The sequence below is a fragment of the Polyodon spathula genome, chromosome 5 (genome assembly GCF_017654505.1).
Source record: "Polyodon spathula isolate WHYD16114869_AA chromosome 5, ASM1765450v1, whole genome shotgun sequence".
NCBI classification, from domain to species: Eukaryota; Metazoa; Chordata; class Actinopteri; order Acipenseriformes; family Polyodontidae; genus Polyodon; species Polyodon spathula.
This window is the reverse complement of record NC_054538.1, coordinates 15,863,512-15,891,120: the sequence shown is the minus strand read 5'-3', so window position 1 is coordinate 15,891,120 and position 27,609 is coordinate 15,863,512. Positions and strand designations below refer to the sequence as shown.

At 38.2% G+C, this 27,609-nt stretch overlaps 2 protein-coding genes across 4 annotated transcripts in view; one reads left to right on the top strand and one right to left on the bottom strand.

Annotated features, from left to right (window-relative positions):
- The window catches only part of LOC121315614 (ATPase family AAA domain-containing protein 2B-like), a 78,597-nt gene extending 56,529 nt beyond the window's left edge, over positions 1 to 22,068 (top strand). For both annotated transcript variants that reach the window (XM_041249860.1, XM_041249859.1), the window contains exons 25-28: positions 2,178 to 2,864; positions 4,011 to 4,135; positions 12,927 to 13,055; positions 16,217 to 22,068. In XM_041249860.1, the coding sequence (XP_041105794.1) occupies positions 2,178 to 2,864; positions 4,011 to 4,135; positions 12,927 to 13,055; positions 16,217 to 16,258 (983 nt within the window). In that variant the 3' untranslated portion in view covers positions 16,259 to 22,068. The remainder of the gene's footprint in view (positions 1 to 2,177; positions 2,865 to 4,010; positions 4,136 to 12,926; positions 13,056 to 16,216) is intronic.
- Positions 22,069 to 22,127: 59 nt separating this feature from the next.
- The window catches only part of LOC121315615 (kelch-like protein 29), a 135,214-nt gene continuing 129,732 nt past the window's right edge, over positions 22,128 to 27,609 (bottom strand). For both annotated transcript variants that reach the window (XM_041249861.1, XM_041249862.1), the window contains exons 12-13: positions 24,822 to 24,966; positions 22,128 to 23,543 (exon numbers count right to left, since the gene is read on the bottom strand). In XM_041249861.1, the coding sequence (XP_041105795.1) occupies positions 23,360 to 23,543; positions 24,822 to 24,966 (329 nt within the window). In that variant the 3' untranslated portion in view covers positions 22,128 to 23,359. The remainder of the gene's footprint in view (positions 23,544 to 24,821; positions 24,967 to 27,609) is intronic.

The following is a 27,609-nucleotide window of genomic DNA, read 5'->3' as shown; positions in this document are numbered from 1 at the left end:
GTAAATTACCGTGCTTATTTAGGTACTCTCTATGATTTGACTGGGGTAAGAGATTTTTAGGGCATTTTGTTAATGTACGTCTGTTTTTAGTTTTTTGCTGTTCTACATTTTTTGAATGCAACTGTTCATTTTAACTTTTTTTTCTTAACACAACGGTACTCGCACACGTTTGGTCACCATCATAACTGTTGCAGGAAACCGGGGTTTATAATCCAGCACCTGCACTTAAGCATTTGTCAGCTGATATCCCATCACGCCTTTCTTCTTAAAGGTGTACAGCCTCTGTATATGAAACCCCAATATCTCTCACAAGCACCTGGGTAAATAGTGTTATAATATCTCAACAAAAGGAATAAGTTTGTTTTTTGGAGCATATGTGTAGCTGTTATGTACTATATATCACCTTATAGTACAATAATACGACAACAGATGGACTGAATGATAATACCCGGAAATAATCTGAATATTTCTTTAATAAAGTAGCCAGGGGGGGGGTCCCCTGAAGGAGAAAAAATAATAATTGGACATTCCAAATTGGGAGGAAAATTTAAAATAATTGGAGATTCTAAATTAAAAGTATAAATAAAAAAATGAGGAAGAATAAAACAAAGCACTCTTAAGAGCATTAAAACTTGAGTAGTGTTGCTGGGTCACCACAAGCACCATAGCTCCAAAACGTACGTCTTTCAAATTACAAGTAGAAAGGTTGTTAATAAATTGCTAATTAAAAAGGAAAGGAGTTTTTTTTTTTAATATATCTAAAACATATTAAAGCAAGTGTGCTTTCTTACAGTGATAGAAAACTGTAATGCAGTTGCACTGAAGTCCTTGTTTGACTGTTGGTAAGATGCACCAGCTCGCCAGTAGATATTTTATATATTAAGCTCTGCACAAAGACCACCTGTCACATGAAGTTTATCAGATCCCAGTGCTTGGCTTGGAGTAGAGTAATCAGATGTTTGAATGCTGCTTCTGCATTTTTGTTTAATGGCTGCTCATTCATCACCTTACCTTGATCAAGTTTTTGCCTCTTTGGGTCAGAGTTCATGCTCTGTGTAATTAAAAGATACAGTAGTTTAATGCTCACACCTTAGACTACTGTCTATCACATGACCGGCACGTATTTTGCCATACTGACTAGCAGGGCTTGTGCTTCGGGTCAGGATTGAGGATTGGCAGAGCTTTGTTGAAGATTACGGTGTGCTTCCATAAAAACAAAACAACCTTGATTCACAGGAAGAGTGTGTGTTTCTATTTTAAATACACAGCAATTGCTTTTCAGTATGTGTATATGTGTGTGTGTGTATTTTATATATATATATATATATAATATATATATATATATATATATATATATATATATATATATATATATGTGTGTGTGTGTGTGTGTGTGTGTGTGTGTGTATGTGTATGTATATATATATATATATATATATATATATATATATATATATATATATATATATATATATATATATATATATATATAATTTAAAAAAAAAAAAAAAAAACTTTGTCCTTATTCTAGTGAATGCACCACCAATCCACATGAAAAAATTGGTATAATAAATGCAAAAAAGATAACTTCACTTTCACAGGTCATTTGTTCCAACATTTAGTTTTCATAGTAACCACGCACCATTCTAGACTTGCCTTGTATTTAATTGATAACTGATTTGTCAGCTAGATGTGCATCAAATTTGAATTGGGTCCAGGCTGTTGCTTTGTGAAACACACATCAGAATGGACCTGTTTTATTGTAGAAGAGATATGAAACAACTGTCTTTGACCCCTTCCTATAGCCATTATTTACATTATCAGTCTATTATAAAGCAACATTCGATAATGCTTTAGGTATTGTTTTGACATAACTTGTGCTATATTTGAAATTAGACATCTCTGATGCTGACATACTGGAAGTATTGCAGGTAAAGGGGTAATCATGAGATTCAATGCTGTAATAAAGGAACTTGCTGCTATCAAAGGCTGAGGTATAATTAGAACCTGGTATCTCCACTCATAATCAATTGTGCAACAACATTTACAGTACAGTACATAGCCTTTACTCCTGATGGAGAGGATGATTCCCATGGTGAATGAGTCGGGGAGATAATGGGAGCATGTGAGGAGCTGTGCCTATGCCAGTGTAACACAAAAGTCATTGTTGTTCACAGATCACATCAAGCGAAAGGCGAGGCGGCGGCCGCAATGGGGCCGGGGCATCATCCGGAGGAAGAAGCATTACCTGAAGAAGGAGGGGGATGATGACGAGGAGGAGATGGGGGGAGAGGACAGTGAGCTGGCTGAGTTTGGGGAATTGGATGCCAGCACTGACTGTCTGGATGACACGGTGGGAGTGGAACCGGCTGACCACTCGTTCAGCCACGACGAGTCCTCCTGTGATGCCATTAGGATGGAGCAGGGGCTCTCTGTAGAAAATGGAACCACCCTGCAACAGAATGGCCACCAGCCTTTCATGGAGGAGGAAAGCTCCAGTGAGCCAATGTTGCCCAGTGCCAAGGCAGAAAACCCTGCTAAAGAAACAAAACTGAGTGAAGCACCACTTGTTTCCAGCGGTATCCCTCCTAAATGGGAGGACTGCAGGAACGGCGATGGGTCCCTGGATAGTTTGGACAGCGAAGCCAGTCGTAAGAGTGCTGAAGACAAGGAGGCCCTGACCCAGGTAGACATGCCTCAGGCAGGTGGGCCTGCAGGGGATGGGTTAACGTCCCAGGATAATCGTTCTGCCCCTGAAAGCCAAGACCAAGGGAAAGGAGGCATGTCTGCTCCAACTGCCGAGGAGACCACAGCATCCCAGCACACCGCATCTGAAACGAAGGAGATGAAAGAAGAGAAGGAAGGTAAGGTCAAAGGAAGAGATGTTTTAATCCCTTTTAAAGGTTTAATTTTAACCCTTTGTTAGCAGCAATAATAGGACAATTTTTTCTATTTTTTTATTTAAACTTCCTTCTCTACAATTTTTTCTTAACTAGATTTGAACAGAAGCTATATTAGTTATTTATTAAACATGCACAGTACATTGAGTAAAATACAGCCTGTAAATCGAATGGCAGTGTGTTTGTGTTAATTCATTTAGTATGCATTTATTTTTCAGTGAAAGTAGTGCAGGGAAAGAATGCTGCAGCAGTGTTCCAGTTCGCCATCATGGGACAAGATGTTAGATGAGGAAAAATAGCAGTAAAAAAAAAAAATGAAGAGAAACTTGGCAGGTTATACACAAGTCCTTTTAAAAATCACAAAACTGAAAGAACATCAAGAAAATTCCACAAAGCAGCAGTAATGGCTGCCAATTATTTTGTGTCTGTGATGCAACAAACTAAAACACTGGTGCATCAGGAGTTCCTTATTGTACTCTTTGTACTAGCAACTGTGTTCCAAACTGCACTGAAAGGATCATTTCCTTAAAGTATGTTATATTTGTTGAGGTGAGGTGGGGTCACAGGGAACCTTTTGTGTTGTGTTTACTGTTAAATCAAACGAAAGTCGTACAAGCAATATTCTACTTTTTTGTGTGACTGGCAAGGGGCAAGTAGATTTTTAAGAAAGACAAGTAGATTTTTCTAGCATTCTGTCCCTTGGAGTGTTTTAAAAAATTGCACACCTGCCATAAATTCTGAGCAGGAATGTTGTGTTATCTTGGCCTCCATGCTTTCCTGCTTGATTTAGTTAGTACTACATGTGTTTACAGAAAGGATCTAGTGAATGAGACAAGTTGCGTCTGCTGATTTTCTTGTGCATTATACATGGGTAGATGATAAAATATAGCTAACAGTGGAATGACGATGGTAAGGGCAGTTCTTCTATCTACTACAATTTCATTGCATGCTGCCTGTAGTTGACTTGCAGTACAGCACATGTTTATAGCAACAGTAAGTATATCATGTTATCTAGTGTATTTTCCTTAAGAAAATTATTGCATACATGATTAATTTATTTTCCTGCTTATTTTTTTAATTTATTTTTTGTTGGTTGGTGGGCATTTCTAGGTGTATCCAAGTTGAAGTACCATAAAAGTCTTTCAGAGCAGATGAAGTCAATAAACATGGATAAAAGCCCAGAAACGCCAACGGAACCCACTCCTCCGGTCATTGTGAACCGTGAACGATTAGCGGTAAGAGGCAGCTCAAAAGTGTAGACCTGTATGTTTTTTAATACATGGATTTGCTACTATGTATTAGCTTCCTTCTCTCTCTGAATTATTATTATTATTTTTTTTTTTTTTTTTTGAGCTGTCACAGAAATCCTTATATTCCGGTCAATAAACACATTACAAGGTCTTTAAAACTTAAGTGTCACAAATGCAACCCTCGTTTCTATGATCTGATCTTTCTTAATGAAAATGTCGACCTAAAGCTGTGAGTGTAGGATTTTAATTTGGTTTCATAATTTGTTAATATAAATTACTTTGCAATCATAACTTCAAGTTGCAAGTAAGTTGCCTGACCACCTACGGTATGTTGGCTGTCAAACTTAAATCAAAACATGGAAACTTAGTCTTTTATCTCTACTGGAGTTAAATAGATAGCATGCCTAATAAATAGCATACCTACTGTGCTTTTTTGTACTTCCTCTTTAACTGTATTAATCTAAATTGTAAAATTGCAATGTCTTTCTTTAGAAATTGCCTTTTTTAATTAAGAAATAGTTGACAGCCCCCTGTCCCAATTATCCCATTTGAGAATTACAGTACAATACATTTTGGGATCCAATTTATATTTTTGTCGATTTTTAATTATGTGAAATACACTGTAACGTTAAAATCGGTCTGTGTACACATTTTGTCCCCTCGGTGCGTAGCTTGGTTCTGTGTCGTTTTTAACAAGGACCATTACATTTCTGTAATTGTAAATTGGATTCACGCCACTACCTCACTGAATTGTTTTATGTTAAGACATGAGTGTAATTGGCTTAAAATCATTTTGAAAGTATGAAGCATCACACAGTTTGCTGTTACCACTAATACCTAGCTGCTGCCCAAGGTCACCTCTAACCAAGGCAGATGGTTACTTGCCTTATGGTCCACTTTCATTTGGAATAACCTCACCACTGACCTCAAACAACAAAAGAAGGCTTTTAAAAGCCTGAAAATGCACAGCAAATAATGTAGCAGAAAATCTTAAATTTTTGTAGAAAGTGTCTGTTGGGATTACAATTAAAATAACTGAGTTTACACTAGCTGTGATGCTGAAAGTAATTAACATCAAGCATAGCATGTCACTTAGCCTTATTTTCAGACTGGTAGGTCTTATTGAAAGGGAGCAATGAAAATACCTTGCTTCACTAACAATGCAGGTATAAGATACGTTCTTGAGGAATGCCTGGTCACCACAAGCACTATACCTCCAAAATGTACGTCTTTCAAATTGCAAGTAGAAAGGTTGCTAATAAATTGGCAATAAAAAAAAGTAAAGGGAATTTTTTTTTTTCTTCTAACTCGCTTGGTTATCACGAGAACCCTGTGAAGTGCATTTTTATTTAGTATAATTTTTCATTTTAACAAATTTTTAGTTCAGTTTTATTACAGATACACATTTAATAAAACAAGTCAAATAGTGTAGTATACAGAGTGTTCCACATTTTTTATTTATTTTACAAAAAAAAATTTGTAAATTTGTAGTTTATTTTACAAATATTAAAATAGGGATAAAATCAGTAAGAATTGTTTTTAATTGAAACATTGGTAAAAATTGAGGGGGGGGGGGGAGTGATTCTCAGTGTACGCATTTTACATGTGTAATATGATGCTCAGCAGTTCTGGTTCCTGATTTAAGTTTAATGCCCCTGACATGTATGATGAACTGGAATCTCTGGAAGTTGAGGCCACGTTTTCCAAAGTTAGCTGGTACTTCGCAAATATTTGGGCAATCGCTGTGCTGACGGAAATAGTATCTGCAGAAGGTATGAATGTGACATCAGCACAAGACAAGCCAGGTTTATTCACCTTGAAATCATAAAACAAAAAGAGATAATTAACAGAATTGGACAGTCCAAGCCACCGGGAGACATCGCAAAAATTGCGCTGGACATTTCCATCAATGCGTTCCATAAGTTTACCAACTAAAGCATCTTGATTTTATGTAAAATATTTACAATTTAAGGTTGTCAGTGTTAGGCAGTGTTTTAGCTGATGGACAGTACTGTCTCATGAAGTCACCAATAAATACATACCTCTCTATGCAATAAACAGTGGCTGCCTTACAAACTCATTAACACAGTCATTCTGCGCTCTCTTTTATTAACCATCCAGCTGTCTATTTTATTTTGGCAATTTCCATGTTAATTCTTTTTTTTTTTTTCTTCAGATCTTTTATTTTTAGCCCTATTATAAGCAATTTGGACAATTTTCATTTTTTTTTTTTGCTATATTCTAAACAATACACACTTTTTAAATTGTTATTATTAAAAATGGAAATATATTCAATAGAACTTAAATAACAACAATGTGTTTATAATTGTAGCATTGTAATATAGATCAACATAAATTATTTCCAGTGGCAGCATTACATAAGTATAAATAACATGTTTTTTTTTACAATTGCAGCATTATAATAACAGTGTGGCAAAAGTAATTGTGCAGTCATATCGCTTTTTAGAAATTATTTTTTGTGCTATAAAATTTCAAAGCAGAAATTTTCAATCTCTCATCAATGCCAACGTCTGTCTGTTCGAACAGTTTCAGGTACAGGTGTGTATTGCTTTTATATGCAATATTATTTGTGAAGTGCAGGTACAATAAATAAATTAATCTGTCATTTTGACCAGTACCAATCCTGACAAGGTTTCTTTACAACCCCGTGTAACACCAACAAAAGAAATAAATCTCCTCATCTCATTCTCTATAGATGCAGACGTCCATTTTTTACTCTCAGCTGTGATATCAGTGGACGAGCCTGTCTGTCAAGCACATTTCTTAGGGACTGCTGCCATGTGCCAGTGAAAAACAAAACTGCAGATTTTTTTTGTACCCTATAGTCTACTAGACTCTACTTATTTGTTTATTGTGAAAGACGTGTTAAACTTTGCAGATGCACATACAGCCCCCTGCACGCTAGTCTCACGGGACTGACAAATTTGGACTCACTATTGTATGTCAGCTTGGAGATACTGTACCCAAAAAAAGAAAGAAAAAAAATCCTCTGGGTGAAACCAGCAGTGACCTACATTGTTCCAGTTCCTAAAAAAGGTAAATACATAATTATTCTGCATTCGTCAGACCTGACACTGATGTGGTGTCTGTAATTTGTGTAATAATGTTGCTTCCAGGGGAAAGGGGAACGAAGTGTTGCAATTTAGCTACTGCCAGTAGTTATTCACACTGTTGTTTTGAATTGGAGGGATGTCCTATTGGATCAAGGCAAGACAGGTATTGTTGCTTCCAGGTTACCGCTGTTACCATTTGCAAAAAGAAAAAAGTCAAAAGCACTGCTGTTCACTTTGTACAGTGCACCATAGGAATGTAAAATGCATTTATTGAGTCCCTTTGTTGATGAATATCATATTGAAAAGGTTCTTGCCTCTCTAATGTGCAAGTTAAGTAGGTTAGACCTTGCTTTCTGCACCTGTATTTATACTAAGCCTCTTGTGGAGGGAGACACTGGCTGTATTTCATCATCTTTCTTTTTTTAAATTTTGTCGCATCCCGGTTTTCTCCCGAATTTAGTGTGCCCAATTATTATCTGTATCTTCGGCCTGCCGCTCTCTGTGTGTGTATAGAGTGACCTGTATGTCTGTTTATACGCCAAAAACACAGGGGTAGTTTACAAATTGTCAGTAGTGGGGATAAGGAAAAACATTTTCTGTCAACTAGCATTTCATACCCTAGGTCAGTTGTGTTATAGATACACTGACCTGTTTTACAATTTGAAATGTTTTGAATAAACATTCTGTTTAACAAAGCACTAACATGGACCTTAGTAGTTTTCTTGTCTGCAGCCTCATGACATTTTAAATAATCCACAGTTTTTAAAATACTGATGTGTTCACAACACTGAACTTAAATCATACAGTAGACAGGGTTGCTATTGTCTGCTCACTGCTTACTTTGCACTTTTTGTTTGTGGCTAAACTGTAACAAATGTCGCAGGCTTTCCTAAGCAGCTTTGTGATCTCTTGCTCTGAATCCGTAAACTACATTTGCAAGTGAAACTGTCAAACTAGACAGAAAGCGTGCACAGACTTGCTTTATGCAATTATCTTCTGTCAGAAAAACAGCTTAAGATATTCATGTCAGTCTCATATTTTGTCCGGTCCATTTTCAAAACAAATGCAGAATTATGCACATCTTGTGATTTTAATGCAGTTGTTAAATGTGCTTTTATTTTAGATAGTAAGTGCGCCTAGTGATAAGTTTTTTATCAAAAACATTCTAGTCGTATCATTACTGTTTTATTAGCAGTTCTCATCTGATTTACGTATGTTTTCTTTTGAACAAAGAAATTAATGGTAAGGTTTTTAAGATTAAGTGTCCGGTTACAACCCACAGACCTGAGAGTTGCTCGCATGTCCTCTGTTGCATTCGTGCTCTGCACAGTGAAGTACAGGATTAGACGCATCAAACTACTGCTATGCACTTGACTAACTGGGAATTTCAAAACAGAACCTAATATTGGAATACAGTACGTGTGTGTTTCAGCTATAGTACCTGAGGCTACATTATTTAATCCTAGTTGGAGGACAAAAAAAATGATTAAAGCAAGAGTGTAGATTTAGTCAAAACAAGATTTCATAAAACATACTGAGCCCATATATTCAGCTGGAAGAAGTTTGCATTCAGACAGCTAGTCAGTGCTTGACGAGGACAAAGTACCGCTACTGGTCTCGTGGTGAACGAGATGCAGAGCAGGAATCCATGAAGGAGCTGGTTCACCTGCTTCCCAGGCGACCAACTACAGTGTGCAAACCAGCGGCAAACTGGGGCCCAAGTCCACAGCAGCCACAGAGGCCGGCACTGCTGGTTGCACCCACTGCCAGAGGTGGTGTTCAGAACTGGCCCGCAGCTGTTCACTGTAGAGACTTTAATAGGCTCCGCCGCTCAGGACAGAGACGAAAGCCTCAGACCAAGTCACAAGCCGAGCAGCAGCCCTAGGAGTTTGCTGCCACAGGCCCAGGGCCCCATCTCAGACAGCCATCTGGAGTATTGGCGTTGGTTTACCATGGACATCTGGGTGCTTACTAGCTTTCAAACTGGCTACTTTCTGCAGTTCAAGCACAGCCCACTTCCCTTTTGGGGAGTGACTCCAACACAGTCTCGAACCTGCAAGAAGCCATGGTGGTGGTGGTGGGGGGGTGGGGGAGTATTCGCATGATAGACCCCCCACCAGTTGGAGGAAGGGTTCTACTCCAAGTGTTTTCTGGTGCCTAAGCGGGATGGTGGCCTCCAGACTGATTTTCGACCTCCGATAGGTCAACCTGCATCTGAGCCGAAGGAGGTTCAAAATGTCGACGATGCAACAGGCGACGATGGACCTCAAAGATGCCTATTTCCACATCCCCATAAAACAAGCGCACGGGAAGTACCTGCGGATTGCCTTTCAGGGAACAGAATAAGAGTTCTGGGTCTTACCATTTGGTCAAGCTCCCTGTGCCTTTTCGAAGTGCATGGAAGCTATCCTAGCCCATTGAGACTCAATTGTCTGGATGGCTGGCTCGTTTCTGTCCTGTCTCTAGCACAGGCAGACTCCCACACGGAACTTGTCACCTTCAATGGTTGGGCCACCATTGAATCAAGCAAAGAGCCAGCTCACGCCTTCTTTGACAGCCTCCTATCTAGGAGTGTGCTTGGACTCCAGGTCTATGCTATCCACTCTATTGGACGGCAGAGTGCAGAGAATAGCCGCCTCTTTGTAGCTCTTTCAGTTCAACAGAGCACTCGCGGTAATAATGTTTCAGAAACTTCTGGCCTTGATGGCAGTAGCTGCTCAGACCCTCCCTTTGGGTCTCCTGCGTATACACTCTGCAGGCAGCAGGATTTTTCACCCTGCATTGAACTGCGACTGCCTATTGACACTGTAGTCACTGTTAAAGGCAGTATGTTGGTGGAAACAGCCTACCCATCTATGCGTCACATAGCACTGGGCAGCGTCACCAGAAGGGAGGTTGTCACCATGGACGCATCCAGCCTGGGATGGAGTGCTGTGTGACGTGGCAGGGGTTGTGGGAACCCCCCCTTGACAGTTTAATTGGCCTTGCATTTGTGTTTGCAGGAGGTTGAAGGGAGAAGTGTGCTTGTCCGTACGGGCAGCACCAAAGTGCTGGCACACATAAACCACCTGGGCGGCATCGGGCCTCCCAGTCTTCATCGTATGGCTTGCAAGCTTTTGCTCTGGACACATGAGAACCTCTGCAAGGGGTGACAAACTGGACAGCGGACCTCTTGAGGAGAGTGCCAGTGCCTCAGATTGGAGGCTTCACCCTGAGGTAGTGAGCCTCATTTGGGATAGGTTCGGTAGAGCAGAGATAAATCTCTGCCTTCCAGGAATCGACCAACTGTCGGGGACCTGCTGGTGATGGATGGCTTGGCACATGATGGATGGCGAGGCAACTGTTATTTGCCCTCCCACTGCCCCCACTCTGTCTGGAGAATATCAAGCAGGATGCAGCTCCAGAGCAGCCAGTCGTGGAGACTGTGTCCAAATGCCACAACCTGCTCAGTCAGTCACGGGGGACCTTATGGCATCCCGACCCGTTGAGCCTGCAGCTCTGGGACTGGCCCCGTAATGGCTGCATTTGAGCCATCTGGGTCTGTCTAATAGGGTTGCTGATGCCCTCAAAAATGCCTGAGCAGCATCCACGCATTCCTATTATAGGTACAAGTGTGCTGCCTGCCTCGGGCAGTTATACTGCAATTTTGGCAGAATGTTTGACAAGGGGAAATCCCCCTCTAAAGGTCTTTGACAGCTATTTCAGCTCTCCCCAGAAGTTCACTTCCTGGCAGGGACATTTTTAAAAGGAGCTATGTGGCTTCGGCCGCCTTTTGAAGGATACTGTTGTCTGTTCTGGAGTGAAGTCCCATGGTCAAGCCCTGCCTAAGCAGAAGCTGTCCAAGTGGATAACAGACACATTCAGGACTGCCTATGAGTTGGCCAACTTGCCCCCTCCAGAAAAGCTCACTGCCCATTGCACCAGGGGCATGCAAACTTCGTGGGCTTTATTCCAGGGTACATCGGTCAAGGACATTTGTAGTGCTGCGGTGTGGGCTACTTCTTATACCTTTACTAGGTTCTATAGGCTGAATTTCGTGGATCCTCAAAACCCTGGCTTTGGAACTAGAGGTTTAAGGGCAGCTTCCTAGTCAACCCTTAACCCAGGCAGAGAGTTGAGTTTCTCCCTCAATCTATTAGCCCTAACTACTTGTTGCTGGGGTTCCTAATGGTAACATGTAAGTCAGTCTCTCAGCTTAACCTTGTAGTGTTCCATTAGTTCTGCAATATTGCCCTTGTGACAGCTTGGGTATACTCACCCATTAGTTAATGGTTACATTTCATACTTAAAAGGGAGCGTTAGGTTATTATCATAACCCTGGTTCCTTGAAATAGAAATGTAACCATTAACCTTCAAGGTCATTGTGTCCATGATTGCAGCAGGTTTGAAGAAGAAATTACGTGGAAATCTGTGCATGCGGTCCTTTATACCCTCGGGGGCAGGCATGGCTGTGTCACAGGCTCGGCTGAGCAGCTTTGGTATAGAGTATTCAGGCTTCGAGGTCTTTTTATTTAGGAGGTAAACACCTATTAGGAAACAATTTCTATAATCATAAATCCTGCTGGTAAATCCTTCTGGTGGGGATTTAAAATGGGCCCAAGGATGATTATTAAAAATAAAAAACAATCCCATTTATAAAATCTATACTCAACCTAATTTTTTTTTTGCTAGTAAATGTATGAAATCATCCTGTAGATACAGCATACCCTTAAAAGCCTCCATTGGAGCAGAAATGGCTTTGCTCTTGTCCTGTTTTATTTTTTAATTTTCTTTTCTTAGAAGCTGCCAGACTGTCCGTTTCCTGATACTGCTGGGGCTAGTAAGCAGATGTTCAGTTTTAAGACCATGCATGATCCTCTTAAGGGGAGTAGTGGGGTGTCCCTGCTCTCCTAAATGTCCATCTGTTCGTTTACTGCGTACTATAGTTTTGTAGTATAATATTCAGATCACTTGAAACACTTTTGACAATTTGTTTAAACCCCCACCCCTTACCTTCTTTTAAATGAACTAGGTTAACCACCCAGCAGCATTTATTTGATCAATATCTATGTCAATTATTTATTTTTTTGCAGATTTCTCATTCTTAGCCCTCAAATAAGCAATTTGAACAGTAACAATCATTGCATTATTGTCTGAAGTGTACAACCCCTTGGAACATCAACGAAGAAATAAATACTGTACCCTCATCTCATTCTCTGTAGCTAGCTGGTGTCCATTTTTTTATTCCCAGCTGTGCTATGTACGGCTAGGGCGGTCTCTCAAGCACATTTCTTAGGGATTGCTGCCATCTGCCAGTGAAAAACAAAACTACAGACTATTATACAATATATTTACTGGAGCACGTCAAAGGTGTGTTAAACTTTGCAGATGCACATATGAGCCCCTGCACGCTATTCTCACGGGAGTGACACATTTGGACTCACTTGTGCTCCACGTGGAAATGGCAGGATAAACAGCTGGGTGGTTAAGCAGCTGGTTTGTTTTTACTGTAATATGCGACCAATTATACATTGGTTTTCTGCTCAGTTTACAATTTAAAAAATGTTTGAATAATTGTTTAGATTAGTTAAGAATATATGAACACAAACAAGTCTCCCAGCACTGTGACCTAAACCCAGTAGGCTTCCATGACATAGACACCACTTGTTGTTTATATGCTCAGACGGTGTTACTAACATCCCCCGTTTGTTTTTGTGTTGCAGAGTCTCTTACAGCTGGTTACCAAGAAGAGTGAAAACTACACTGTTGATCAGCTAGAGAGACTGTTCTCACTGCTGAGCCAGTGCATCTATCAGCACCGCAGGGACTACGACAAGACACATCTTACAGAGGTGAGGGCTCTCGCAAATCATCTGCTTCATTAACATTAGTTTGGCAATGTGCTCATACGTTGAGGCTGTGATCAATTATGTCAATTATATGTAGCTACAATCTAACTCTGAGTTTCAGTTTATTAGCGCCCTTCATGGTTACGCCACAAACTTTCTCTGTGACAAGTGCTACTGGTCACCTGCACACTTTGAATTTTCTTACTAAAACCTATACCATCTGTCAGAATGGATAGTACATGGCTTATTAAAAAGTACTTTCATCTCGGCCAGTGTCCCAGCATGGTGGTGGGGGTGGGATGCTTTCAAAATCAGACATGATGTCTCCAATTATGATGGATTTCAAGTGCTTTGTAACGGATTCTTCCAGCCTATCGTTAGACATTTAATTAGCACTAGTGTCTACCACAGTGAAAATCAGTTTCCATCATTAGAAATATCATTTTATCGCTTGAATACACTTGAATTATGTGTTGGCTTAAGGAAAAAAAAAAGGAAATGGAAGTGGTAATTATTCATACTGGTTTATCTTTGGCATACATAAGGGACTAATGTCAGACATCCCTAAGGCTGTAGCTTAAAATAGGTCTGGAATGATGTGCAAAATACAAAGTGAGGCAACTTATTAATGAAAGTGTCATCGTGGTTAGCTTTCTGGTAACGCCAAACAATGAAGAATCTTTCCACAGCCTGTTAGTAGCAGTGGAGTCTTATCAGCTCTGTTGTGCTGAGAATACTGTTATCCAGTGTAATACAGTCAGCACTCGCATATCCAACTTTTGACTTCAGTGATGGTTAAACGCGTGTGATGCATATCTGATTATTTCATTTTGCCCCGTTCTAACCTTGTCCGTTTTTCAGGGAACGCAAAAAAGATACAATGTCAAAAATACATAGCTGAAAGGACTGTGTTTTAAAATAAGCAGACTTCCATTCAGATGTGCTGTAGTTGGTTGTTGGTACAGTACTATATTTTCAACAGAAGTATTTTAATTCAGAACGATATGATTCTGTAAATATCACTTGCCAAAAGAGATGAGACATGGACTGTAATACAGTACATACTTTTAAATCCAGTACTTATTGTAGCAGTATGTAGAATTCCCCATTAACGACCTAACAAAATGCACAGAACTGCGTAAAAGGTAATGCAATTTTAGTAAAAAACGCGGGTTGTGACGGATAATCAAATAAATTGTAACATTGAAGAGATGGGCTTGTATCAGAAAACTTGTGACGGAGTCGGAAATTGCGTGTGACGGGTAAGTGCATTAATTTGTCGCATATGTGTAATTTAAATTAATTTGTTTCTTAGTACAAAGACAGTAAAACGCGACTGCGTCTATCAGAGTGTCGTATATCCCAGTTCTGACTCTATAAATGATGATTCGTCACATACAAATGGAGCCTGTGAATTTATTTATTTCTTTGGCTGAGTTTGAGTTATTAAAGTCACTGTGAAGAAGGACAGCTTTCCCCACTAACAAGCCATCAATCTCAGTACGAGGTAAAGGGACAGCATTCTGAAGCTTCTTGTAAGCATTAAGAAATATTGAGAAATGTATCTGAATTGATCTTGACAGTCTAGACTTTTCTTCTCAAACATATCTGCTCAGGATGTGCCCCGAAAATAATCAACAGCCAGTTGTTAAACAGGATGCAGCAGCTTTAACAGAGATGTTGAGGCATGCACTGTAATCCCCTCCAAAACGAAATATTGATCTATTTTCATTTGATTCTACATGGGATTTAGAGGGAGGGGGGGGGGCCATACTAGATATCCCACTCCAAACGAATATTGTATTCTATTTTCAAGACATGGTATTTAGAGGGAGGGGGGGTGTCATTGGGGGGGGGGGGGGTGCCACAGTGAAAGACATGATTTTTTTTTTTTTTTTTTTTTTTTTTTTTTTTTTTTTTTTTTTCCCATTAACCCTAACAGCGTGCAAAATTAAATTAGTTAAAATGTTTGTTTTGACTTAGGTCGTCCTACATTACATAACCGAATGGGGGGGGGGAAGCCTGTGAACCTGTAGTCCATTAAATACTATGAATAGTAATAATTTGAAATTAGTTTTGATAGCTGTATTTAGAAGTTTTTATGGAGAGATTGCTTTTTAAAGCTTTTGCTACAGGAACAGCTGTGGTTTATCATCAAGTTCAGTCTTTAAGAAATATATCAATCGTTTGGTATAATTTATTTTCCATCTGTTTCTGAATTTGTAACTCATTACAGTATAAAATATAGTTTGCCATCTTTGATAGTAGGGGTGGGATTTTTGAGATCTTTACAATTTGAGTACTCAAATCAAATGTATATGTAATCCTGTATATACTGTACTAGTGTACATAAACCTCCCAAACATTGCCACAAGACCTATTTTAAATGCTAAACTAACACACAATCAAGTACATTTGTTGCCATCAGTAGCTCTGTCCGATAATTCTGAATGTTTTTTATTTCAGATGGTGAAGCATTTAACTTGTGTGTTTGTGGTGTGGCAGCCTTGTTTGGCAAAATTATTTACATACCATGGTTTTCTCATCCGGTTTCTCAGACGTGGCTTCCTTTGTTCAATATTTAAAATAGCATCTCTATGCAAACTCATAAAAAACACTTAACGTTGTTACTTTGCCGTAAAATTGATACCATACCACATACTACTACAGGCACGAACACACACAGTGCACCAATGAAGCGCCAGATCTAATGAGAATAAAACCCGCCCCAGTGTCAATCTTTCTGTTGCACCAATTAGAAAAGCTACTGGGAGGCAATTGCCAAACCCTTTCCTTTTTATAATAGCCGCCCTTACTGTGGCACCCTGGCAGACAGATACGTGACAGACTTACTGATGGTAAATTACTAAAATTAATGATTACAAAATTATGCATTTGGTGACAGTTTGTCATGCCAGTGGTTATACGTCTAGCATAATGTTTAACCACTACTTATAGAGTTTATATGTTTTAAACGTTTAAGATTCTCATTCCGTGTGTGTGTTCATTGCGTGCATGTGTTTTGGGGAAATTAATGCCAATGTCACTTGCTAGCAGATCAGGTGGGAGTTTAATTGAAGTGGATTTAATTGTCTTACTGCTGGCTACAATCCATAAGGGTGTTTTTGTGGATTTTTAATTCTTTCTTTCTTTTTTTTTTATAGGATATGGAAAGAACAGTTGATACTTTTGAAACATTCCTGTGATTTGATTTTAAAGACAAACAGGTTGATCCTGACAAACTCTTTACTGATGGAGATCAGTTTTTGAGCCATTTCTTACCTTCAACATAGAGCTTGGAGCCTCGGTCTTTAAAAAAAAAAAAAAAAAAAAAAACACTCCCTCTCACTTTGTACTAGCGACTTTGGTGCTATTGTCTCAGGAACCTGGAACCAAACACAGACCTGTATCAAAGGTTATCTCTCGTCAACAGACAGAGAGAGTCCGGTGCTGTTTGCAGATTCTGGTGCTATCACTGCTCTTGGTTTCAATAATTATAAACAAGCAAGTACAGTCAATACAAATAAAAAAATAAAATGTAACTTGCCTGCCACTGGAATAATGGGAGCTAATAGGGAGGTCAGTTAAATCAGCCCTTATGCTGCTCAAGCAAACTGTATAATCTTTTCTAGCCACTGGCAGAAGTTACCAAAACTGTGTAAATGCAATTGCTGTGCCATTTTATAATATTTCTATTTTCCAAACCAGATTTGTGTGTTAGAAGTGCTCAGAGTCACTCATGTAGTAGGTACAGCTAACCAATACCCCCCAAAATTATTGTGTATTATTACTTTAAGGAGAACCCCTTTTTTTTCCCCTTTTGTGCTAAGATCAAACAAACACGAGTTGTGCTGTATTCTCTCTGCCTAGGTTATAGCTGGATTGTATTGAGAAAGTTCAACATTGATTTTATCGAGGTTAGAGATCTTAATCGACGATAAACATGTGTAGACTATTTGAAGATGAATGTTGGAGTGATTTTTGGCAGATAGTATACAAGAGCTATTCAGTTTTAAATGCTGTGACGGCAGTGCAGCTACACTACTGACTTCAATCCAAATAAAATCTAACAACAGTGTTGATAAGAGCCTGTTAAAAAAATCCTGGCTTTTTTTTTTTTTTTATTTTTTTTTTTTATTTTGGCCAGTCCCAGCTGGAAAAGGTGGCACAGTTTGCTTTCATGAAATGGAACTGCTTTCCTTTGGGTTTATAATGTCATTTTGTATGTCCACTGTACAAACTGAACCCTGTTTGAGTATGTTCTTTTGTGTCACAACAAGTAGCTGAAATAACTGGATGCAGTTAACAGATAGAAAGCCTCTCTCTTGTGGTTTCCACTGCCTAGCATGTGCCTTATTACTGTACCGAATTGTAAAGTCCTGCTGCTGGTAGGTATGTGTGCTAGAATATTCAGTGTAGAGTGTGTTTAGCCTCTTGAGATTTAATATTTCAAAGCTGCTTTTTTTTTTTTTTTCAGGTCTGAAATCTGCATTGAAATATTTCACAAAGCACACAGGCTGTTTTTTTCTGAATAGCAAAAGGGAAACTGGTGCTAATCAATTTATCTAGTGCAGATTTCATCCCAAACCTTTTCACAAGGGAAAAGCAATAGAGTGCAAAGTAGTATTATCTTTATTATTATTTTAATACAGATATTTAATATATAGTTTATGGCCGGTTATTAGTACAACCCTGATAGACAACTTCTGGTTATTAACAACATTTTCCCAGAAACCAATCCCGTCCCATAGACTTTCATGTTTGTTTCACTCATTCTAAGGACAATTGTAGTACTATTCTAGCCTACTTCTTTTTTGTTTGCTTTACACACGGGTGAAGTAAACAGTTCTGTTTGGGTATTTAGTGTTTCTCTTGTTAATATAATAACTTTATAGTAACTTTTAAAACACATGTATATCTGTGCCGTATTTGTACAACTACAGTATATATCGTTCCATATAAATACACTTGAAAACGGGGGCTTTTTGTTTATTGACAACTTTTGGTTAATGACAACTTTTTTGCTTGGATCCGAGAGGTAGTTAATAAGCGGCATCTACTGTATGTATATTTCTTTTCTGATGTGTCCCCTTATTTATTTTTGCTAGAAAATGTATTTATTTTTGCTAGTCTTTTTAGTATTCCCATAGTGCATCAGAAGACCATTCTAGGCAGTGTTGGTTTTTAGTCAAGTTACAGAGAGCATTACTTTGTGTGGTTTCTCGTATTTCCAAGCATGGCATTGTTGATCATTTTCCAAAAGCTGATCAGAACAATATTACAGAGCCAGTCTTACCATCTCCATTCACTACAGCCTTTCAAGCAGTATCCGGTGCAGCCTTCAAAGATATGCAACACAGTACTTCAAGGAATGAATATTGGACTACTGCAGAGATAATACAGAGCTACCTCGGCTTTTTTAATGTATAAATTACGGCTGTTTACTGGCTATCGACAGTATTTGTTGTGTACTTTCTTCTACAGTTTATGTACTGTGAAGCTAAGGTACTGGATCAATTCATATAGTAAACTTTAATTTTGTTTGACAACTGCAGTAATCCAAAACTCGCCTTCATCTGATCCTAGGGGAAAAATCAGCAGCTTTTATTTACAAAAAATGCCATTTACTGTATGTTTTTAAATGTTTAAAGTAGACTTGTACTTTTGTTGTTTTGGTTCAGAAGTAGGCAGACTTTTAAAATTATACCTTGGAATTTAATGTGGTGTTTTTTTCTTAAAAAACAAAAAAACAAAAAAATATATATGTGGGTGTTTTTATAGTAATATTAATAAACTTAAACAGCCTTTTGTACTTCAGAAGTTTTGGGAAATTGTTATGAGCATTAAGTTTTTTGCTGAACACAACGTAGCAACATTTTGTAGCAAGTTTCTGAAAAAATGGTTTTTGCAGGTCTCAGGTTTTTGCTGCATTTATAAACTAAAAAAAAAAATCCCTTTGTAAAGAACACTTTTTTTTTTCAGTAGCAGTACTTCTGTAAAATAACTGCAGCTTTACAAAAAAGTGCGTCAGAAAAGTGGGCTCTGTGACCCGTGGGTGATTGTAAGATGGAAATGTAAAATGATTTTCTAAGTAATAAGCATTTTTGAAATAGTGCTGAGATACTGACCGCTTCTTTGTGCTCTGTAACATATATATGCCCCATGGCAGAAGTAACCGTTGATTGTCTGATACCTGGGTGTGATGGTCTAGAATGGTCCCAAAATACAGCTTAACCTTTTAAAATGTATTATTTAAGCTGTATTCTTCACAAGCCAATACATTTGTCATAATCTTTACCACTTTGCTCCTGGTCAGAAATGTTGCTGAATGTGCTTTGGAGTCAATGAGTCCTAAAGAAAATATCCCAACATTAGTTTGTCAGCTAAAGGTCTTCAGAGAATAATTGACTTCAATGTCCAATGTATTGTTGTAACTTTCTTTTAATACGCACTTTGCAATAATTCTGGGTTCTGGTGCTCCAGATAAAAGAGAGAGTCAAACAAAGCGGGCAGGTGGTTAACATGCCACGACAGCATTGATTTTATTCTAGTTAGCGATTTTAGAAACACATTTTGTACTTATGTGCTTATGGTATCAGTCACTCCCCCTGAAAGCTGTCTAGAAAATATACCACTCTGAAAAATTGCAGGAATCCATAAAGTTAAAAGCTATTGATTCGTTAAGTGAAAAACTTCGAGAAACCTGTTCTGCTCTGTGTCCCGGGCCTTTCCTGTGACTGTGTAACTGAAGCCCTGGTGATTTGGCCTCATCGTAACTGTGTCAGAATTACTACAAGACCTTCTGATTATTGGCTACTTTAAAAAAGGTGGTATTGATTATTAATTATGGTTAACAACCTCGGCTGTTAGTGCAGAACCTTCCTTACCAGCCTAAAGGTCTGAGGAGATTTTACAGCAACATTGATTCTGTCCAGACACCATAACTGCTGGGGTTTTGACACAGGGTTTATGCGCCTCTTGTGACTAAAACTGCACATTTTTGCCCATTAGCAATTTTGTTGACTTCTCAGATTTCAATATAGTTCTAATATGCCAGTTTGATTTCTGTATCCTCCCTCTCTCTTAAAATAAATAAATGCTAACATTGCATACTGAATGTTAGGTCACAATGTTGAACCTTTACAATGTAATCTTGAATTTGTTGGGATTTTTTTTCCATGTATGTATGTATGTATGTATGTATGTATGTATTCATTGACTGGCTTTGGTTTTTGCAGGTTTATCCCAGATTGTATAACGTGACATTTTGCTTTTTTTATTGTCAATATAGTACAGATAAGTTATTGTGTTTTTTTTCTTTGAAATTTGTAGTACTTACTGTAATTTTCCAGAAAACTGCAGTGTGATACTTGAATAAAGGTGAAAAATTGAATTGTTTGCAAATGGTTTTATGTATTTTATTTTTTTAAATACTCAGTTTAGTTGTAAAATGTAAGTGGAGGTAAGTACAGCCCAGCAAAAAATAACCCATCTAGATTGTTCCCTTGAAGGGCTGATCTAGCATCAGTTTACGAAGAGTGCAAGTGATATGATCCAGGATTGTGTGTACCTGAAATCTGAAACAGTTTGTGTTGTAGGGCAGCATTAAAACTTGCTTGTATTGCAATTGAAGATATTGTAGTAGTTCTGAATATCAGTTCTTAAGATGTATTTATGTGCATTTGTATGTAAATTGATCTTAAATAATCTTCCAGTTGAGATTTTATTAATATGGGTGTACATTTTACATGATAAACCATTCCTTTGTGACATCAAATATATTTTCAGGGTGGTTGGAGACAACTGTGGGGGTAAAAGATATATTTGGTGTGTAAAACAGTATTCTCTGATTTTACTGCTGCAATTGTATCGTTTGTTTTTAAAAACTGCAACTGCATTATCTTTGTGCATTATCTTTGACTCATATCTCTGAGACACGTTCAGAATGCAATTAAATGAGGTCCTGTGGATAGGTTCAGCTTCTAATTAGAGACTTTACACTCCTGTTTATTGATGCAGGCCACACTGTCTTTTACTTCATAATTTACAAACCATTCAAGTCCACAATTTAGGGTGAGGCCATATACACAGTAAATTGTATGTAGTATACTGTTACTCTACTAATTGACTATTTTTAATGTAAACAAGGGAGCAAAGTATTTTTAAAAGGTAATTGAAAAGTAGTCCATGTGAATGGGATTTATTAGAAGATTGAAGCCAGCAAACTGTATACTGAGCGTGGCTGCCCTGAATCACAACCTTAAAATGGTGCCATGCTGGATTGTTTTAAAATCCAATGCAATTAAACTGTTGGAATGGGTTCAACTGTACAGCAAGTAGCCTCGTCTAGCAGGAGTCACTTTTGAAGTTAATAACATTCCAGTTGTAATGCATCAATTCTGACATTTGTTTACCCTGTTTTATAAAGACTACCTGTTTTTTACAGCATGCTCTCCTCCCCATTGTATTCTAAAATCTGCCTCTTCAGCTGTAAGGTGGTGTAACTGAATTAAACTGTTTTGTACAAGAAGAGGTCAGACCTGAACCACAACTTGAATTCTTAAAATCCTTAAATAATAAAAAGAGAAGTTTGTGTGTGTTTTTTCTGTGCCTTTTATTGTTATATTGTTTTTAGAGTAAAAGAAGGACATTCAAAACTCTGTTGAGCATATGCTGGTTTGCATGATTTCAGTATCTATCCTCAACATTGCCTTGATGTTACGGAGATAACTTTAGGTTCTATTGTTCTCCTTACTAAACTACTCTGTGCAGCTCCCCACTCGCCTCATCTCCAACAAAATGAAGACTGATGGAACTGCCCTACCCTTTGTTACACTGGTTAGACAGGAATGATATTTCTAAAATGGCTTCTTATTTCACTTTGCAAGAACAAGTTTATTGCTGAAAGTACTCTTCTAGCGTTTAACCAGCCTACAGTACGGCTCCTATGAAATGCTGTACAGTATGCCTTGGTTATTTCCAGATAGCATTGTGTACAAGTGTGCTTTTTTTTTTTCTTTCCACAGCATTTTTTTTTCTTTATTACAATTTTTTTTTTTCTTTTTAAATTTGTAAAATTTGGGTATAAATTCTTAAAAAATATTTCTGTTGCAAATAGAAAAGTGAGCTTTTATAGTCTTTTCAGACCCTGATACTACAGGAGCATTAAACCTTGTGGCTGATGAATATCTGTGCTGTGGCACTCTGGAAAACACCGCAAAAACAAAACCCTACAGCACAGGACTGCTAGGAGAACAGGTCGAATTCTTTGGGCTGCCGATAGTACACAGTGCGGCCATTTGAGAATGTTGACAATACCATAATCAAGGTGGTCATAGACGTATATGATATGACGTGTCTCCTAAACTACGGTATACTGTACACATGGACCAGTACAGAAGAACATCTCCCATTATGTTTTTTACAAAGCATAGTTTCCTTATACTTTTATATACATTACTACTGTACATAGTTTCAGAACTTTATAACACCTTGACATTTTACCTTTTTTTTTTTCTTCATTAGGTACAGATTTTGCAGATTTAAAAAAAAACAAATAAATAACAATTGCAAAAAAAAACTTACACTAGACACATCCCTTTGCTTACATAGGCTTGGTTAAATAAAAAAAAAAAAAAATTATATATATGCTCTGGTCATGGCAGGAGCTGTGGATTCTGAGGTGCATTTCCACTCCTCCAACCCCCTACCATAGTTCATCACTTCAAAAACCACATTCAACAGGGACTCTGTCACATGGAGCAGGTATCTGTACCCAGACCAGAGTGCACAGTCCCCAAAACTCAGAAAGGGGCCACTCTTGTTCAATATGCCCTGATTTATGAGTGTTCACCTGTGAAGGAAATGCTTATGACAGAATTGCACTACCACTTGTATCTGGGTATGATTAGCAAAAGGGACAGAGCTTCTCTTCTGGGTCAACACTAAAGTAAGATATTTCTCTTGTTGGGGGGTAAAAAACAATAGCTAGCGCTCAAAACTGTTAAATTGTAAAACAGAACTGCATGAGATTTAAGTCTACAGATCTTGCTCTACATGAGGAATAGATAAGAAACCCAACACAGCTGAATCAAACTGACAGCATAGCTTAACAACAAGTACCACTATAACACTTTGTGGCACACTTGTAGATTCAATAAGTTACTCTATGTTACAGACGGGATCTCGCCCCTGTTTCACTGAACGGCAAGGACGAACGTCTACATTCAATGTAGACAAGTATTCCAAAAAGCAATTCTGGGTTTTTACATATGCACTGCTACAAGAGATCCTTGTGTCCTATACCATCAACCACTCTGAATGTATTTTTTTATAACTACGCAGCCATGCCTGAACAGAGGGCATGGCATGTTTTGCAAGAGTGTCCAGATGTTCGTACAAGGGTCGAATGTTTCCATGTTCCCCAGCACTGGACCTTCACTGCTGACGATTCCACCCGTGGCATGGATCTTGCCATCCAGAATGACAGCACTAAGTGAAAAAAAAAACCCATCGTTACAACAAGCCATTGTCCCCGCACTTAGTTAACACCCATTTTGTTAAGTAATGAAATTTAATTTGATGAAAAAAGTTCTACTCATTTAATTTGTTATTATATAAAAGGCCCCGATCCCTCTAAAAGATAGCTACATTAACACCCAGATATGCCTCTTATCCTACAAATAGGTCACTTGAAATTATAATTTAGGCGTATCATGGGGTTAAGTGCAACCGATGGGAGAGAAAAAACTAAATAACCATGTACAGTACTTGCACGTTTTTTCAGATAAGCCCTGATTTTACCCCTGTGTCCCTCCTACAGTATACTCACAAAGCATTAAATCAGAAGATCAGATTTGGCAGAATTAAAAAACATAGGCTTATTTCCAGCCTTTGACAACTCTGAAACACAATGATGTGCACAGCACTACAGAGTAAAGTAGAAAAGTAAATTAGCTGCTTAGCAGTGCAGCAGCAGAGCTTAGCTTCACTAAACCACCTAGTCAACTGGATGTTGATAAAGTAGCTCAGAGCAAATCCAGTTCTAAGGGAGAAGGAGCTGTAATGAAAGCTGTACAATGCTAGAACAAAGTTCAAATTGTTCTTTTTTCAATTACCAGTCTAGTCCTGATAACATGCAGGTCTCCATTAATATAAAGGAAGATGAAATAAATATGAAATAGGTGTTCCAATTATTTACAAATTCAAAACATAGCTATATCATAAGCAGTTAAACGACAATGATCTCCTGGGAAGGGGATATAAAGCAGGTGGTCATACATGCGTATGAATATCACTTCACAGATGACCCAGCTCATTATTCATTGAACACAACACAACACATTTTGAGTAGTAATTCAATAGTAACTGTGGAGATACAGGGGAGGATGTATCTTATTCATATATCTGGATAATCTCTTCTCAAACTGTTAATCTTTACTGGTTTGTACATACTGTTGATACATATCATGGCCTTCAGCTTTTCATCCTCCTGACAGTTAATTTTGAATTTACAGCCATGGTAAAAGGGAGGGAGGGTAAAAGGGATAGAGAGGGAAAGGGAGAGGGAGATAGGGAGGGAGGGGTGTATGTTACTGACATACTGCATTTGTTTTACTTACCAACTCAAGTAGCCCACCAACCAAATATGAGCTGCTTAGTGTCAGTGTCATAGATTATGCTGTCTATTTGACCGCTTCCAGACAAATCATATCTAGTCACGGTGCACCCCTGCAGACTCTAAAGCTCTCGTTCCACCGGCATTCTTACCTGCAGAACTGCCTGGAGTGGTTCATGTTGGGGCCTGCTTTGATATTTCCTTTGTCTGGATCATAGATGGTGGTGGCTCTGGCATAAGCTCCTCCAAGGATGAAGATTAATCCATTGAGGGTAACAGCAGGTGCATACCTGTTATCTGTCAAAGCAAAAAACACACACATTTAGTTTAGTGCTATTTCATGCAAAGGATTGGTTTCCTTCCAGGATGCTGCTGTAGCTTTCATCTCACTGGACAGGGGCAGCAAACTAAATAGTTTTCAATCAAGGAACATCGATAGACAATTTTGGTTAGGGGTTGGTTTTAGTTTTGGAGTTCAGATCATAGCTTGATGCACATTCATCGTTTTAAAAAAAAACACAAGCATTGCAAAGGGTTCATAATCTAAGGTACTCCCCCACTTTGTACAGTATGCATCTCTATTGCTTTTATTATTATCTCCTTTCTTCCCTATAACATGTTGTAAATCAGTAGCTCCCCAACAGTCAACGCTGGCTTGATTCACAAAGCTATCCTGATTTGCAACCTGGAGAGTTAAAAAGCAGCAGAAAAGGGCAAGGTGATTTAGCACCTAATTTAATTATACCGACACTGCACTGTATCTCTCCATGTTATCAAAGTTCACTTACTGTTCAAAACATTTAAATGGAGGGACAAGTTTAGGCTAAATTTGAGTTTGAAGATGATATTCAGATTTAAATCCAATTACTTGAAGGTTTGATTATTTTGTAAGCGAGAATTTAAGTTTGGCTCTCTTTGTTACTTAGCCATCTGCATGATTAATCAAGTTTGATTTTGATTATTAATTTTGTTTATTATGCTTTCAAAATGGTGCCTGGTACAGCTGTTCACTGTCTAATGCACTGTGCAGTACACGATTGACTGCTTAATTGTAGCTTATACCAGGTGGCAAAATTACAATTGCACAGAGAAGTTTACAGAGTAAGAACACACATTTAAGCTCTGACTCACGCTCTTTATAAAGTAGGTTACTGAGCATGTGTGCGCTAGGGAATTGTATCACACACAGTATGATTAAGAGCAGTTCTTGAGATTTCCCATAAACCAAACCGAGACCTGCAGTATTCCTATAAGCCAAAGACTCACTTCCCGGAAGGCAATATTCACCCTCAATTCCTATAAACAAGTTTATGAGACGGTCAGCCTAACCTGCAGATTCTGCTGAATGCCCAATGGAGAGTGCTTTAATGACTTGAGGATTATCTTATTGTCTTTATTACAATTATTAATTCAGTAATCCAAGTAAGGTACAAAAAATCCTGCTTTAAATCAAGCGAGCCAAATTGACTTTCATCAACTGGTAAATATACATCTAATCAAGACTGCAGCGGCGATAATGTGGTGCTGAAACCCAACTGCAATGGAACTGATACAGTTAATTATCTCCCTTTCAAACTTCCATTATAGCTCAGACACCTTTGGCTCTGATGGGACACACAGACTGGGTGTATAATTAGCCAGTCAATTCTCTATGCCACTCGTGCGAAGTGGAGATAGGAGCTCAGCTTTCAATTGTCCCCTCTGCAGATTCACTATTTCTCCCCAAGCTGGCTCTGCAAACTCAGTCTGATAGAAATAATTGCAGGCGGGGAAAATGGAGGGCTTATTTTGATTGTGTAACTGACAGCTTACGGCTGGGCTCCCTCCTCCTTTTGGGATACATAGCTGTGTGTATTTACAAAGGCAGAATTTGAAATACGGTCCATGTGTACTGTAAACTCCCGTGTGTATTGCTTTTTTAAAATTTTGTTTTAAATTTGTAAAACAATATGAACTGAGTGCACACACAGTAAGTGGTGACAGACTTCAGCTTTGGATAGTCAATATATTTTAAAACATAATATGTGCACGCAAATGACTATGCCCATAAAATAGCAAGGCATATGCTAATTTTCAAATCAATCCACCAAGTCGGTCACAAGTTAAATGGGTCGCAATCTTTCATACAGTACTGTATGTGCCTATCAAGCTTGCACATATAATGTAACCAAGCAGTTCAATGATATTTCCAGGAGTTTGAGGATAAATAAAAATAGAGAAAGAAACAGGAGGGAGTGAAAAAACAAGTAAAAAAGAAAGAAAGGCCTAAAAGCTGTGCTTTCACTGAAGGGGCAACCTCATAACATAACAAGATTAGACACTACTTATTTAGCCAGCTTTAACACATTAAGGGGGCTTTGCAAAATAAGCCCCGACTGCTTATTTCTGAATCTTATTACAACAGAAACAGACAGTGCCCAAGGTGGGTTGACAGAGCATGAGTAAAACAGGGTCTTTTAAAACAAAAAGCAGCTACATCAAGACGACAGGAATTAATTTAAATCGAATAGAAAATTATAATTTTTGTAATTTTAATACATACAAATAGAACATCTTTTGTGATACTGCTATAAAATTGCAAATTGCATAAATCTCATGATATTTTACATTTCAATGCACTGCCAGAATGCTCATCTGATTGTCTTGTCTGAGATCAGAATGTTGTCTATAGAATTACTGAGATGAAGGCACATCAAATCATCTTTTGTCAGATTTGGCCTGAACAGTACATTCCCCTAAACATTTTCAAGCAAAACAATGCTGGGTCTAGATAAACAAATGGTATGCCGTTGTTTAAGATCATTTAATGATTTCATTTGATTGTTCATGGCATATAATTATGTTCCAAATATCACAATGTCATTATTTTGCACAATACTGTATATTTTGTTTATGTCAGTGGTAAATCAGGGCATGAAGTTAAGGTCGTGAAGGGCAAGG